The following is a 15,582-nucleotide window of genomic DNA, read 5'->3' as shown; positions in this document are numbered from 1 at the left end:
GCGGACTGCCAGAGAACAAGACGACCTTACACACTTTTTGGGGGTTTGGTTGTTTTGTATTTTTTTTATTGTAATTTTTTTTTTTTTTTTTTTTTTTGTGTGTGTGTGTGTGTGTGGTTTTTTTTTTTTTTGTGTGTGTGTGTGGTTTTTTTTTTTTTGTGTGTGTGTGTGGTTTTTTTTTTTTTGTGTGTGTGTGTGTGTGGTTTTTTTGTGTGTGTGTGTGTGTGTGTGTGTGTGTTAGTCCAGTCCAGTGTAGTAAATTCTCTGTCATACAACTGATGAATGTTCAAGGTCCTGCTGCCGATGGACCATGCTCCACTTGAACATCAAGTGGAGCAGGAGGCAGTCTTCATCCAGAAAAGTGGAATTTTGATGGGATGTTGCTGTCTTGTGGAGAGGAATCTGTGTCCCCCAGGCTCAGCCAGCAGGCGGACACAGGTTTCTGGATGGTGACCATCACTCTCTGCCACCGCTCCTGCTGCCTAGTCTCTCTTCATCATCGGTATCCAGCAGGAGATCACGAAGCTCTGGAGGCACGGTTGTATCCAGGTCATCATCTGAAACTTCTTCCACCAGATTGGAAGGGACCAGTCCTCTTGTACCATCCGTCAGCTCTCCCAGAAACCAGCCATCCTCATCCACGTCTCCAAAGATGTAAACGTACTGTCCAGCAACCAGTGGAAGCTCGTTTTCTGGGTCCTCATTAGGGCCCTCCCAAGGATTGTAGCTGTGACGAGCTAAGAACCTTCGAATTAGCGGTGATGTTCGTCCGCGAGTGTGCAGGCTGCAGACTGCCATCAGCCGCCTTTCTGACTCCTCCAACTCTTCCTGTGGGTTGGAGCATTCCTGTTTGGGATTTCTGTGTGGTCTCAGCTTTTCCGAAATCTCCTGGAGCTGCGTGCTTTTCTCCTCCAGGCAATTGCTGAGCACTTTAAGTTTGGCTGCAGCCTGCTGGAGCCTCTGCCGTTCCTCGCACACTTCTGGAGAGCGTCCCTCTCTCAGCAGGTGGTTCTCAGCCGGCAGGGCCTGGCACTGCCTCTCCAGGTTGCTCAGGGCTCGTTGCAGCAGCAGCAGCTCGCTGGTTGTGCTGCCTGGGAGCCCCAGGTCTTCCTTGGCCATCTCTGGCACCTAGAACCAGAAAATCATAGAATAACAGAATGGTTTGGGTAGGAAGGGGCCTTCAGGACTCTCCCGTTCCAAGCCCATGCCACGGGCAGAGACATCTTCCACTAGGTCAGGTTGTCCAAAGGTGCCTCCAGCCTGGCCTGGAGCGCTGCCAGGGGTGGATGGGGCATCCACAGCCTCTCTGGGCAGCCTGTATCACTGCCTCAGCACCCTCACAGTGCTGAGTCTTTCCTCCTCCTGTATCACCCAGATCTGCCCTCTTCTACTTTCAAGGCATTGTCTTTTGTTGTATCACTACTACCCTCCCTTACTACAAGTCCCTCTCCAGCTTTCCCCAGTCCTCCTTCAGGCACTGGAAGGACCCTCTGTGGTGTCCCCGCAGCCTCTTCTCCCCCCGGGCTGAACAACCCCCACTCTCTCAGGGTCATCTCACCTGGACGTGAGTGTCCTTCACAGGCAGTTGACTGGAGCCCTGCTCTGCACGGTGGTGGCCCACCTCTCTGTCCTGGGACCAGTTCGTTCTGTGGCTTTCCATGTGCTGGGGCTCACCTTCCCAGCGCCCCAGGATGTACTGCTCGAACAGCCTCCTCTCCAGTTCCAGCTGATGCTGGAGTTGGCGGATACGGGCGGGCTGCTCACCGTCCATCGCCCAGCCCAGCTTGCTGAGGATGTCCGACAGCATGGCGCAGGCCTCCCTGCTGTTCTTATGGGGGCTCCTCAGCACCCCAGCCAGCAGCTGCTGCAGCTTGCGAGCCACGTGCTGGGCCGCATCGCACTCCCGCTCCAGCAGCTCCTGCGTTGCGTGCAGCTCGGCCTCCTTCCAGCGCAGCAGCTGCTGAGTCTCTGTCGCCCGCTGCCGCTGCTCCCACTCCTTCAGCTGCTGCTCCTCCTGGGCCTGCTGCTTCTCCCAGGCACAACGCAGTCGGTCGGCCAGGAGCTGCCGCTCCCGCTGTGCCGCCTCCTGCAGCTCGCATCTCTCCGCGGCCCAGAGGCGCTGCAGCTCCTGGCAGTGGAGCCGCTCGCCCTCCAGCTGGGCCCGCAGCGCCTCCAGCTCCATGTGCTCAGGTGGGCAGGCCTCTTGTTGCTCTGCAGCCTGAGCACCCACCTCTGCTGCAGCCTGATGGCAGGCCGGCCTTTGCTGGGTGCACGGCCCAACGGCTGCAGCCCTGGGCCCGGTGCAGAAGGTGGGCGGCTGCCCCTCACCGTGCTCCAGGATGTAATGCAGGAAGCGTCTCCTCTGCTCCTGCAGTTCACGCTCCAGGCGCAGGACGTGGGCGGCCTGCTCTCCACTTGACTTTCTGCAGAGCTTCCGCTGGACTTCCTGCCGCAATTGGTGGGCCTCGCTGCTGCAGTTGACACTCGGCAGCACCTTCGCCAGCTGCCGCAGCAGATCCTGTGCCTGGCGGACGGTGTTGTTGCGCCGCTGCTGGAGCTGCTGCTGCATCTGGCAGAGCTGGGCCGCCTTCGCCTGCAGCAGTTGGCGGATCTCCGCATGCCGCTGCCTGCGGCTCTGCTCCTGCAGGCGCTGACGCTTTGACGCCTGCTGCCACTCCCAGGTGGAGCGCAGTCGGTCGGCCAGGAGCTGCCGCTCCCGCTGTGCCGCCTCCTGCAGCTTGCGTCTCTCAGCGGCCCAGCGGCGCTGCAGCTCCTGGGAGCGGAGCCGCTCGCCCTCCAGCTGGGCCCACTGCGCCTCCAGCCCCCGCCCGCGCTCCTCCCGCTGCGCAGGGCAGGCGGGGGGCTGTGCCGGGCCCCGGCGGGGATTGGGCCGGCTGCTCTTCTTTGCCTGGCCCCGTCCCGCTTTGCCCCGCAGCATGGTCACGGGGATGTGAGGAGACCCTCGGCCTCCAAACGCTGTGGCCAAAGGCCACCGACGGTCACTCCTAGCTGGGGTCTGCAAGGACAGCTGCCCCTGACCCCGTAGCGCCCACTGCCTCTCGTCCCTGTCGCCAGACAGTGCAGACAGTGAATGCCGTGGGGCTGCGCCAGCGGCCTTTTATACCGCGGGCCTGCCTGGCACATAATGGCGGGCGGGGCAGCGGCCTGCAGCTATTGGCCGGTGCGGCCTTCGGGCCCAGTTCATAGTGGAGGGCGTGGCTGCGGCCTGCAGCTATTGGCCGGTGCGGCCTTCCGGCCCAGCTCAAAATGGCGGGCGTGGCTGCGGCCTGCAGCTATTGGCCGGTGCGGCCTTCCGGCCCAGCTCATAATGGCGGGCGAGGCTGCAACCCTCTGCGCTGTGGGGCGCGGCCCCAGCTCAACATGGAGGCTGGGGCACAGTGGCTGTAAGCTGCGCTGGGGGGTAGAGACGTCACGGGGTTGGGCAGAACTGCCCTCCACAGCGCTGGGCCGTAGGACGACCTGCAGCGGTGCTGCGGTACATGGACTTGTCTGGCACTGGAGAAGAGAAGCAGTAGGCCACCCAGCTCATTGTGATTTCCATTTAGATTCCAATAAAGGAAATATCTCACCATCCCTACGAGCTAGTTAAGTTCAAGGAAGCTGCTTGCGCTATGCTTTGTCACCCAAGGGAAACGGTCAAACAGCTGCTTTCGGACAGAATGTCTGTGGTCTGTGGAAAAATAAAACTGGATGTTTTGTTAATTTTTATATTCTTCCAAAATCTGCTTGTTTTTATTTCTTTATTGTTCTAAATATTAAAACTTCCTTGCGTAACGGGCAGCAGATGCGGATATGAAACAATTACTGTGCCTCTTTATGTACGGCATGAGCTGACACTTTGAAATTTTATTTGAAAAGGTGCCACTAAATACACTTCCTCAAATGGTTGTTTTTAGGGCGAAATTTGGAAACTTTGTTAGTGTCCTTTGTATTATTTTGCAAATAATAAAATTGCATTTGAAAAATGAAGGGGGAAGTTCTGACTTCAAATTCAATATCAAAATTGGCCTGTAAGTGGTTATCTTAGATTGTGAACACAACCTAATGATGCTCTGTATTTGGGTGTTTTACTTGTGACAAAACAGAAATTTTAATGCTTCTAAGAATATTTTAGAGGTTGAAACAGATTTGTGAGATATATGAGCAGGGAAGTGTTTAAGAACAGGTAAGCACAAAGCCATAAGTAAAAGCTTGTTTGCCTTACGTTTTGCTTGTGCGTATGCCCTGTTAGTTTCTGGAAATTGATAAGGAGATGATAGAAAGTATTAGCATGTATGGAAAAGACAACTATTCTCCCCGGCATGCACAGATCTATAACAGCTGCCACATCAGTCATATTCACAAGATGCAAAGGCTGCAGCATCGTTCCAGCATGGCAGGCTGGGCAGTGTGTTGGGAGTCAAAATACTTCATAATAAAAACTGACAGGGAAGCAGATTGAGATCAGAAAACCAAAGTTCAGTGCTGTCTAGAACTGACTGCAGAATAAAGCAGTGTAATGAGACAGAGTTCTTGCAGGTAAGGAATGGGAGGTATCATCTTCCCCCTGAAATGCAGTAGTTGTGGCACCGTGGGACTTAAAGCACAAGCAAATTGAAGTAAACAAAAATGTGAAGCAATATGAGTGCTTTATTTAGCTTGAAAAATGTACAATAACAAAACCGAAACACTGTATTCTAAGAAAACTTGCTTTTTCTTCTGAAGGCTGTGAACTTCAAGTTCTTCTAAACTATGTGTCCAAGTGAATGATGTCTACTCTGCATTAGTCGAAATAACATTGAAATCTTCAAAACGCTAGGAGGAAACTGGCCTAGATCAGTAGATTCTGACCCTTGTGCTTCATAGGGTATGTCTGAATGGGACAGTGTGCTGACTCCTTAAGTTCTGAGTCTGAACTGTGGTAAATACTAGTGTAAGGAGCAACAGTGTTTCATGAACAGAAGTTCTTGTCACTATTCACTTTTATGGTAAACGTGAATCTGATTTGATCAGTGTACCTTTTTTAAGCTGTTCTAAGAATTTGTTAAGGTACAAGCTTGTGAGTTTTTCCTGCATGATGGAAATTACTTAATGAATGTCCTAGGTTATAAGCAGTAGGTGATGATTTTGTTTTACTTGACACCTATTTTCTGCTGAGATCAGCAGCAGGTTGACTCTGTTGCATCCACTCCTTTTCACTCACATTCTTTCTTTTCCACTTGAGTGAGGCCACCAAAACCAATTCCTTTGGGACCAAAATTCTTTGCGTAGCAAACTGCAAAAGAAAGAAAAGGGTCAAGAGTGTTCTGAATGCTTGCCCAACTGGCTTTTGGATTTGGTACTCATTCCAAAGGTAAGTTAGTACAAAGAAGGAAATCTGAGGTGGTCTTTCTCAAAAGTGTCAAGAAATTCTAGTAATGAAAAATATTTGAATTAAACGTGTTGCATCTGAGTTTCTGAAAAAGAAGTTGGAAAAGTATGTATTTAAAATTTGAATAACAATTTATTTAAATATGGTCTTCTGTCCATGCAGACTGAGCATCAGAGATGTTCAAAGGAGGTTAGAAGAACAAGAGTGTGGAGCAGATGACTTTCTATGGTTGCTTGGGCAATCCAGTGTGACTCTATTGCCAAGTATGCTCATACTTATTTATCACAACTTCCCTATATTAGTAGCGGTCAGCGTATTTCTCCAAATACATTTGTTTGATCTCTTGCTGTTGTCAAATTGTGCCCAATTTCAGTATTCTCTAGGATTCTCAATAGTTCAGCCTAGGATATAAAAACTTAGCATATCTCCTGGAGCTCTTTCCAAGAAATCTGCAAGATTTGTTGATCTGAGGAGAATATCTGTGTGTAATTCAGCATGAATGCGTTCATCTTCTGTGTTATTAAAGTATAGGGGAAGCATCACTTTTGAAGTCTTAGTGGCAGGAAAACCAACTAGGACCATGATCTTTAAAGATCTGTCTGTATCTTTGTTATTAAGCATGCAGCAACACAAATCACGATGGTAATATGGGTCTACAAGGAACAATTCTTACCTTTACAGTAGAGCTCTCCGTCTTTGTCTGTAACATTTGTAGACTCTAAACTCTTTCCACAAATAGCACAGCGGAAGCATGTTTTATGCCAAGGCTGAGGGAATGAAGACAATTTGTTGTTATGCTACAGAAGATGCACAGCTACAGCAGATGCAAGAAACAGCTGTTGCTTTTTGTTGCATGAAGAGGTTAAAATTGTCTTCTTGGGTTTATGACTTACAATTTTAGTACTTTTAGATTAGTTTTTCGAATTATTATCCCACTTTAATATCTTACCTAGTGAGCTTCTTGTTGATGGAGGTCTGGTAAAAATCAGAGAGCTATAGATAGTGCTCTCATTGGCCACATCCTTCGTGCGTGGAGATAATGAGTGAGAGTTCCTAGAGCAGAAGGCCAGCATATATCGCACAGTGCTGGTTTTTTCTAGTCATGGAATCTCTTTAATTAATTTGTAGTGGCAAATGCAGGTATATATTTGAATTATAACTATCCCAAGAGGTGTGAGTAGGATGACAGTGGAAGCTGAAAGGTAAGGGTTGTCCCTCAGACCTTGACAAGATGCAGAATGTTGAAAAAGGCTTATGACAAAGCATAACTTCAACTTGAAATCAAGTCAGTATGTTAGACATTTTGCTATTCAACCCTATATTTTCTTTATCAACACCAGGTAAAAATTTCAAGGATTGATTAGCTCTAGCTAATCACCATGAAAAAAAATTTGGTTGTTTCTTTTTTCCTAGTGCTTTAGTAACTACTTACTTTTCCTCCTCCCATTATCTTCTCTGCAGCATACACCGATTTGCCGCACCGGGGGCATTTATCCACATCGACGATCTTTTTGGCAAACTTTGAAGGATTAGTTGGTGTAGAAGGGCGAGCAGACTTTGGTGAGCCTCTAAAACGGAAGTTTTCTGTGTTATAAAACATTGCTCAAAATGTTATCTTCACTCTAGAAATTTGATTTTTGTAGTTGTTGTTTCATTTTTTGTTTTGTTTTGTAAGGGGTAGAAACATTCTTACTGGTTAAGGGCATGGAATCATTAAGGTTGGAAAAGACCACCAAGATTATCAAGTCCAGTGTGGAAAGGAAGGGTCACAGAATCAGAAAATCATGTTGGTTCAAAAAGACCTTCTGTTATATTGCACTCCGTGTTACATAGTTAAAAAATGAATGCTGTACCCGCTGTTATTGCCCATTTTGGACTCAGCGCATGAAGTTGACAACTGCTATCATGAAAAGTGAATTCTGTTCTATTGAGAGGCCAATGAGGAAAAACAAGCAGAGGACCTCCACTCTTGCTGCTAGTATCAGTATAGAAGAGATCTTGAAAGAGGAAGGGAGGGGAAAAAAACTCTAGATTTTGCATGTGGTTGTGTTTTTTTGTTTTTTTGTTTGTTTTTTTCTGTTGCTGCAAGATTTTGACAGGGCTTGTAGCTGTTCTGAAGTCAAAAGCATCAGACAATTGACTTTGTTTTGTATTTCTGGACCCTGTGGCTTATGTCTTTGTGCTGGCTTAGTCATTCACAGAACTACTTTAGAATTACCAGACCGGTGGACTGCAACAGGTCATTAAGTCACCAGGATGTGACAGCTCTCGATACAGAACTCTGCCCACACTGGGTGTGTATTTTACAAGGGGTACAATTCAATACAGCAGTTCAGATTTTATTTCCTGCACAGCACATTTGCTAATTGGTTTCTTTACAGTGATACCAGCAGAAAATGTTGGCTTTGAAATGTACAGATTTGAGAATAGAAAAATACTACAAAAATGTACTGTCAGGTGTAATTACATGCAGCTGAAGCTGTTTGAAGATGGTATCTCAAGGGAATGCCTTTGTTCAGTCATGTCCTCCATGTGTTTGTAAGAGTTGTACAGGCCACAGGGAGGGTTTAGAAACATTATTTCTCTGTTGAGAGGAGGGTTAACGGTGTGTGGTGTTGTTGTTGTTCTTTCTCTAACGGTAAAACCTAGCTGTATCTTAATTCTAATGGAGTGAAGAACATCCTTGTGTTCTGTGGTGAATGTGGTTTTACCACTGTGTACCAGCACAGTGGCAAATAACAACTGAAAACTGGTAAATTACCATGTCCACCAAGGAAAGGTTGTGGGAGATTCTGCTCTGCTACTTGTGCTACATGTTGGTGGGAGAGCAGAGCAGAACACCTGAAATAGCCCTGAGTGACAGGTAGCATCAGACAGCCACATGGTGCTGCTGGTAGAGTTGGACTCACTGTTGCAGGTTTAGGCCCAGATGGTCCCCGGTGTCAGTGCTGAGACATCCAGCTCCTTGCCCAAAGCCAACACCTTTGGGGCCGTATTTTCTCCCATAGCAAGTTTTGCAGTAGATTTCAGATTCGTGAGCTGCCACTGTGGTGCTGTCCAGAGCCTTCCTGCAAGCCACTACGGAAAGGAAGAGGGGCATGATGAAACATCTGCATATTCCAATATGAATGAATGTGGGTCAGAATAATTACAGTTGTTGCTGATTTTTGTTTATCTTCAAAACTGTAGGAGAGGAAGGAACTTTAGTGCTCTGTCTGCAGCAACCCAGTGAAGTTTTATGTGGAGGTCAGTCAGAATCAAGCAGGGCACTCTTTATTTATGTAGTTGCATTTCTTTGGGCTGTAGTGCCATGGGGAAAAGCGACCCCGAACACCCGATGGTTTCAGCTCCATTAGATGTCCAGAATGACAAGGTTCTGGTGTTGGAAATTCTGAGACCACAAGGAATGCCCTCTTCGTTGTTCTTGTTGCGGAGAAATGCTTTGTGGCTTACCTCACCAGAAAAGGTCCTGAGGACCTGGGGACAGAACGTGCCGTGGCAGTGCCATGCACTTAGTGGAGTACAAGTTGTACCCTCTGTGTCACTGCTTTAAATCTAGCCTCTGCTTGAATGGACCTAAAGTCCTGGAATGCTAGCAGCTGCTTGCCTGGGATCTTGGTAGGCATGTGTCCTTTATCTGAGAGGCACAGATGGCACTTGGAGCCAACAGACATTGCTAAGGCCACTCTCGTGTCCTCTGATTCTCCTCAGACTGGCATGGAAGGCAGGTTAGTCTCTAAGTTCTCTCGGGCGCTTTGCAGATCTGAAACCTGATCAGCCTTCAATGAGTGGAATTCTGTTACCAGCAAGTGCATCTCATTGCTGCTTACGCCTGGAAACCGAGATGATAACAAATGGGAAAAAATAATAGTGACACTCTTCATGTGTTTGGTGGCTGCATACACTGCGCTGTTTTGGGAGCTGAGTACGTGGCAGCCCCCACCCCATCAAGAGAGATGAGGCTTTCAGTGACCAGTGCCTACAGAAAGTCAGGGTTCTGTAGCATGCTCTAAAAAAGTAGCACTGTTTACAAATCAGTCACTGCATCAACAGTGATCGGTAGGGATGGGAGGGGGATGGTAAAAGGGAAAGTGTTCTCCTATTCTTTGAATAAGCGTGTGTGCCACTGAGGGGTGCTGATAGCTCGGGAAATAAATTGTGAGAGTGATGTAACACCAACCTGTGAAATGCACAACTATGGAAAACAGCTGGAAGTTCACTCAAGTCAGAATTTAAGGATCTAAGGCAATATTGGAACCAGTGCAGCTTTACTTCTATCACAGTACTGTGTAGAGGGGAATGCAATTTGCATGGAGCTCTTTAATTAAAAGGAATAAAATGAGGGGCTTCTGTAAATGTGCAAACTCGATCACTTTGTGGTGCTGTCTCTTCAGCTTTGAGATGATAATTATGTTTGCTGAGGGAGTTAGGAGATGATGGAAACTCTAGCAGTAAAGTGTTTCTATTCCTGTCACTGTAGGGGTAGAGTATCAATTCACCACAACAGATGGAGCAAAAGCCCTTGAAGTGCTATTGTTGAAATAGCTTTGGGACCTGTCACCTGCCAGCAGATAGCAGGCACTGAGGGGTTTCAGGTTTGTGGCATGAAATCCTGCCAAATGTCCATCACGGCTGCGCTGTAAGCAAAACCTGACAGGGAAACAAGGTGGGCAAACTGCAGGCTGTATGGGAACTAAGGTTGACTGGAAAGAAGCTCTTTACACGTCTGTGAGGTGAAGTTAGGGACATGATTGTATCATTCAGCTCGTCAGTTTCTTGCTGTGCCAACAGGTTGTCTTGAAAAAGCTGTTTGTTTTAGTGGGTCAAATACAATATAATCTCAATTAAATTGATTTTGGTTTTGTACCTGAGATCAGGTGTAGAGAATATCAATTTTTTGTGTGTGCTGAGAAATAAAATCCCGTAATTGACTCACTAAAAAGCCCATGAACATGGTATGTGATGCTGAAGGATCCAGTCCAAGGCTGGTGGCTAGTGTCTATGAATCAAGGAAAAAGAAAGCCAATTAACATACCAGTTACCACCCATGCTTTGCAGCATCCTTCATTTTTTGACCTAAAATTCTGCTGGGATTACTTTTTTTTTTAAGTATCTGACCTTTTGATGAGTTAGTTCACACTCAGGGGTCCAATGGGGAAAAAAACAAAAGCAGTAGACCTAATGAGTGTGTGGTATTTATCACAAGCCATTTAGAAAAGATCATTTATATCAAAAAGGAAGCTTAAACTTGTTCCAGTATTAGGTGCCTGAGAATTTATATGGGAGGGAAATATCATTAACTATGACCCAACAGAACAGCTGTTTATTTTTATTAGACAAGAGTCTACTCATTTGACTTTTCCTTTCATATACCTTAGTATCACTGAATAAAGCATGTGTCAATTCAAGATTTTCTAATAATTAGCATGTTTGCATTCAGAGTGTCTGCAAAGCATTTAGCTATCTTTAGTCCTCAGCAAATTGTTTATTCTCTTCACTGAAGATGAGTGGGGTTGAACTGATGGTGCCTTCTTGCTTATTTTTCTAGTGCAAGCTCATCCACAGAGAAAGATGCCTGCCCAACATCAGAGGTGTGTGGGGAAGAGTAAGTGAAATGGGAATATCTGGAATGTGGGTTGGAGGTACTTGCAGATGGTGGTGAGAGATAGTGTTGATAGAGAGAACTTTTCTGTGTGAAATGATATTTTGGGGGATGATCCATAAAAGTAATGTCCCCTAATAAGACTGACTTCTGTCTCCAGAGCGCTGGTTAAGTTCTTGAAGGCTTTTTGGTTTGAAACTTGTAGCGTGCTACCTCGTGGGACAAAAGTTAGCACTCTGGTGTCCCTAACAAAAAACATCTAGTGTGTGCTTCACAAAGGAGAAGCCAGGATCCTGAGAGAGATGTGGCTCAGGGGGAAAGGGTTATTGAGAACTGATGAGGAGTGGCAGACTGGCCTTTCATAAAACTGGATGATGCTATCGAGAAGTTATGGTTGTTTTATGTCCTTCAGTTGCTTAAGGAATGTGACACAGGTTTTTTTCTTTAGCAAGTGTTGCCTCTGAGGTTTAACCAGTTATCCTTACAGATGAGGAGCCCTCGAAACTGACTTGCTAGAGTCAGTTTTAATTAAAACACTGCAGCTGAACAAACTTAGTTAAGTCTTGGCTCCCTCCCTTTTTTCCCCTCCCTGTGTCAAAGGCAGTACCATAAACATAGCAGTGTATGGTAGGAGTATTTTCTCTGGCCAAATAGGATCTCTAAGGTTCCTAGAGAGTGTCAGCCCAGAGTCAGTCTCACTGTGCTGTTCTCCAGGGAGGATGGTTAGTGCGTGCCTGCTCTCTGCTTTGAGCTTTCTCAGTGGTAAGATGCATGAACCTCACAAATCTTCCCTCTCTGAAGTTTGCTCTGGTGCTGGTTGTTTCTACCATCCTTTACACTGCTTGGGCTGTCTTAAGACCTGCTCTAAATGTACAATGAGCAAACAGGTTGAACAAGTGTGAGCATCTTCATTGCGAATCTTCTTGGATGCAAGGAGTACCAAAGGAAGTATACTAGCTGTAGTGGAAATAGCTGAATTACATGGCTTTAACTTTGCACTTACTGCAGAGGAAGCACGTCTTGTGAAAACTCCTTCCATTGCACTGAATTTCCTCAGCATGGTACACTGTCTTTTCACAGGCACCGCATTTGGCTCCACCTCCCCAGTTAGGCATCCTGGTATGTGAAGATTTATGGTTTATGGTACCTAGAAAATCAAACTCAGTGAGTAAATCCAGTAGAAAAAGTGATATTTGTTTACTTATTTCCCTTGAACTGCTATTGCCAGGTAACCCCTAGCTAGGATCTGCTCATGTGAATTGTACCATGATACTTGCAGACTGTCATTGAGCATTCTCAGTGATGTGTATAATGGCAATTTTCTCTGTCAATGTGAGTCAATTTGCGCACACCGTCCAGTTAATATCTGAACCAATTCCACCATGAAGCTGAACAACACGACATTATTACTGAGGACACTGTGATAGAACCAAGTTGGTCAGTGAGCTTCAGGACCTCTGATGCACAGCTGTCATAAAGTAGTGACTGGGGCTTTCATTTGTCATTTGTTAGAAATCTAAACATCTGAGAGAAAGAGAGTTGTGCTTCCTATTCCAGTGGCTATGGGAGTGACTTGCCCAAGGTCATGTGTCTCCGAGCACAGTGTCAGAGCCAGGAGCTGAGTGTAGGTCACCAGACTGTGCTCAGTAAGTGCCCCTGATGATTGTGCTATCATGCAGCTGGAGTAGCTACAATCTACGGTTTGCCCTTCTGTTTTCTTATTTGAGTCACTGTTTCTGGAAAGTCTGGGACGTCATCTGGTCATCTGCACGTCCTGTTATCAGGCTGTTGAAGCTCCTGGCTCGAGCCACCTCTGTCCTTCTTGGAAAACCAGTCACTTTCTTATTATAGGTCTTTCAAAGTCTGCTGGTCCCATTTGGATTTGATTAAACCTACCACTGGGTGTTCTTAATTAAGAAAAGGATTTTGAATGCTGAATCAAGCCTTCCTGGGATGTGATGTAAAAGAGTGGAGTTTGTCATGGTAGTAATGTAATGTAAAGCAGTTACTGAAAACAGCTTGAGTTTTACCCACGGTCTTAATGTGTACACAGGACACCGATGTCCTGTCTGTCATGATCTTGGTGACTTCTGTGCTGCATCTGTTGATTTTCAGAAAGAAACATTTTCTGTCTGCCAGCTCCACAAGCTTAACCTCGAGCTAGTTCTGGCTACTAACCCAACTGATTGTGCAATTGCAGCAAAAGGCATCACTATCCAACAGAAGGAAGGCAGGACTATGGCCCAGCAAGGTAGGCACATCTGCACTGTTATCAAACACTGATGGTCAAGATATGAGCATCTCCAAGTATATCCTCCTTGGCATTCTGGTTATTAGTGCAGCCTCACCCTGTTACCTGTGGTAGGCAGCACAGTGTCATTGTGCCACAAGGTGCAGCCTCTCATTTTTGTGATGGAACCATCTCAGCTCAATCTGACCTTAGCTGCTGTAGAACAGCCATGCCATTAAGCTGTTTCACACTATCAGTCAGTTCCCTTGCTGCTCTTACAGCTATGAAGCACTAGTGATGCATGGGAGAGAAAACCCCAGCTTGCCTTGAGCTGTGCTTATCTGCAGTGTAACGAGTCAGAAGCAGAAATGTGATGTAGCTGAGGTAACTGTATGGGAGGAATGGATTACAAATTTGTTTTCTTCTTCCTCAGGAATGTTTTTGTGAAACAGCACTGTCGAAGTCTTTTTCCCATTTCTTTTAAATGGGGGGGTGGAAAGGAACAGCGATAAATATTTCACGAGGGTCAAATCTTATCTCATTCTGCCATTTTGTATCCTTTTTTTCTTTTTCTTTTTTTTTTTTTAAGTGTGTTTCTATCAGTAGCATTTTTTTCCTTTAAAACAATCAAAATAATGCTTCAACCATTTTAAAATGAGAGGGGAAGGTTTTATGATCGAAAAGTCAAAGGTTTTTCCCTTTGCAGTGTTTTCTTTTGGTCCTGTACAGCTGGAGCAGCACCGACAGCTGTCCTGGAGGAGAGTGGTTTGCACCTCTGGTGACCAGCTGTGCCCTTCAGAGGTGCAGTGTCTCTGAAACTGTGACAAAAGAATCCTTGTTGGAAACTAATTCTCACTGCATCATTTAGGAGGAAAAAGAAGTAGCCTTGGAAAGGCTGATAGCGCTTGATAGTGAGCCTTGTGCTGTTGTGGGCTGTGGTTAGACCTCTCAGAAGAACAACTGCTCCTCAGCTAATTATAGTAACATGACAGGGCATGCACACACATTTTCCATCCTGCTTTGGCATCACCTGATGGGAAGCCATAGGAGGAAGAAGTCACAGTAAAACCTTTCTGTGAGCATTCTGGGATGTGTGCTGCAGCTCTGCTGTAGTCCTAGTGTGAGATGTTTGGCCTGAATCAATTATAAGTATGAAAATAATCATTCCTTATGTAACAGACAACAATAATATCAAATTAAACTGCTGTGTAAGACCACACTGAAATTTCTTATCCCAATAGCTGTCTGTGGGAAGCATCAGTGTGGTCACAATGTGGTCCTGGTATTTAATTGCTGCTGCTGTCTCATCCTGTGACTGCCTGTCATCTAGCTCCCCCACAGTGCTGCTCACCTCACCCACACCATGAGGGTAAAGGGATGACATCTTCCTTGCCAACATGGGAAAATGAGGGTTCTGCAAACCCTTTGGAAGCAAGAGGTTTTAAGTGATGTGGTATGGAGTGGGCAAAACTGATTGAAGGAAGCCAACACTCCTGGCTGAAGATTCTGATTTTGTCTGTATCATTCCCCATGATCTGTTACTGCTTTTTGCATAGTAATACGAAGTTCTGCTCAATGCTTCCTTGATGCATGCTTTTGGAGAAATGCAAGCTGGCATCTCCAAATTCAGGATGTCCTGATGTTGGAACCAAATATTTAGTTGTGACTTAACAAACAAACAAAAACTCTAAAAACCCAACCCTTTCTCCCCCAGCACGATTCATGGCTTTGGGAAATGATGTCCTGCTGCACAAAGGTGCCATTCCTTTGTCCAAACCTAATGCTGTTCTATCAGCTTTTCCTTCCACATCATTCTCTCCTGCCTGTGCTCCTGTACCAAGTCTAAGCCATCACAGCTGAGCTCGGGCGCAGTATTTTGTACGCATTCATGCTGTTTCTACCCCGATAGAAAAAAGACCCAAGCCCTTATATCAAATGCTAGCAGAATCCCACGTGCTGTACTTACAGCGTAGCTTGGTGTTCCTCCCTCTTCTCTTCTGCCTCAAAGGATTGAACTGGAGGGATTCCTGCGCTCTTTAAATGCAGGGGCTGCTGCTGCTGGCCCTATAGGCAGGGAGGGGAGGGGAGGGGAAGGAGAGAGGGCTTTGGGGATCTGAGCAATGCCATTGCTATCGCCAAGCTGAAAATAGCTGCTGACAAAAGCCTGGCATTTTGTTCCCTTGTGTCCACTTGTGAGTAGGTGGACAACAATGCAGCCCCTCAGATGACACCTACAGCACATTCCTGAATGCAGCCTAATGGATCATAAATAAAGATGAAAGCTCAGTAGTTGCTGGAGTGTTGCTTGGATGTGGAACGTAAGAATCCTGAAATGAGAGCTTAGTCATAGTCACATTGCCAAAAATAATTTACCAAAAA

At 46.2% G+C, this 15,582-nt stretch overlaps 2 protein-coding genes across 2 annotated transcripts in view; one reads left to right on the top strand and one right to left on the bottom strand.

Moving 5' to 3' along the window:
- The window catches only part of ZDHHC13 (zinc finger DHHC-type palmitoyltransferase 13), a 44,895-nt gene extending 38,862 nt beyond the window's left edge, over nucleotides 1-6,033 (top strand). The window contains 1 exon segment of the mRNA XM_048948765.1: nucleotides 5,534-6,033. Within this exon segment, the coding sequence (XP_048804722.1) occupies nucleotides 5,534-5,538 (5 nt within the window). The 3' untranslated portion in view covers nucleotides 5,539-6,033.
- Nucleotides 4,633-15,300, bottom strand: CSRP3 (cysteine and glycine rich protein 3). The gene is made up of 6 exons (XM_048948768.1): nucleotides 15,170-15,300; nucleotides 11,977-12,120; nucleotides 8,281-8,449; nucleotides 6,804-6,939; nucleotides 6,045-6,138; nucleotides 4,633-5,275 (listed from the first exon to the last, which is right to left on the bottom strand). The coding sequence occupies exons 2-6, from the start codon at nucleotides 12,086-12,088 to the stop codon at nucleotides 5,196-5,198; spliced, it is 591 nt and encodes a 196-aa protein (XP_048804725.1). The 5' UTR covers nucleotides 12,089-12,120; nucleotides 15,170-15,300; the 3' UTR covers nucleotides 4,633-5,195.
- Between the last annotated feature and the right edge of the window lie 282 nt (nucleotides 15,301-15,582).

The sequence above is a fragment of the Lagopus muta genome, chromosome 6 (genome assembly GCF_023343835.1).
Source record: "Lagopus muta isolate bLagMut1 chromosome 6, bLagMut1 primary, whole genome shotgun sequence".
NCBI lineage: Eukaryota > Metazoa > Chordata > Aves > Galliformes > Phasianidae > Lagopus > Lagopus muta.
This window is presented reverse-complemented; position numbering and strand designations above follow the sequence as displayed.

Coding starts and splice junctions, on each gene's coding strand:
- CSRP3 (XM_048948768.1), bottom strand. CDS start 12,088: ATGCCTAACTGGGGAGGTGGAGCCAAATGCGGTGCCTGTGAAAAGACA. Junction 8,450..11,976: donor CAAGACGTGCTTCCTCTGCA/GTAAGTGCAAAG, acceptor TCCTTTCCGTAG/TGGCTTGCAGGAAGGCTCTG. Junction 6,940..8,280: donor CTGGGCCTAAACCTGCAACA/GTGAGTCCAACT, acceptor CTTCCGTTTTAG/AGGCTCACCAAAGTCTGCTC.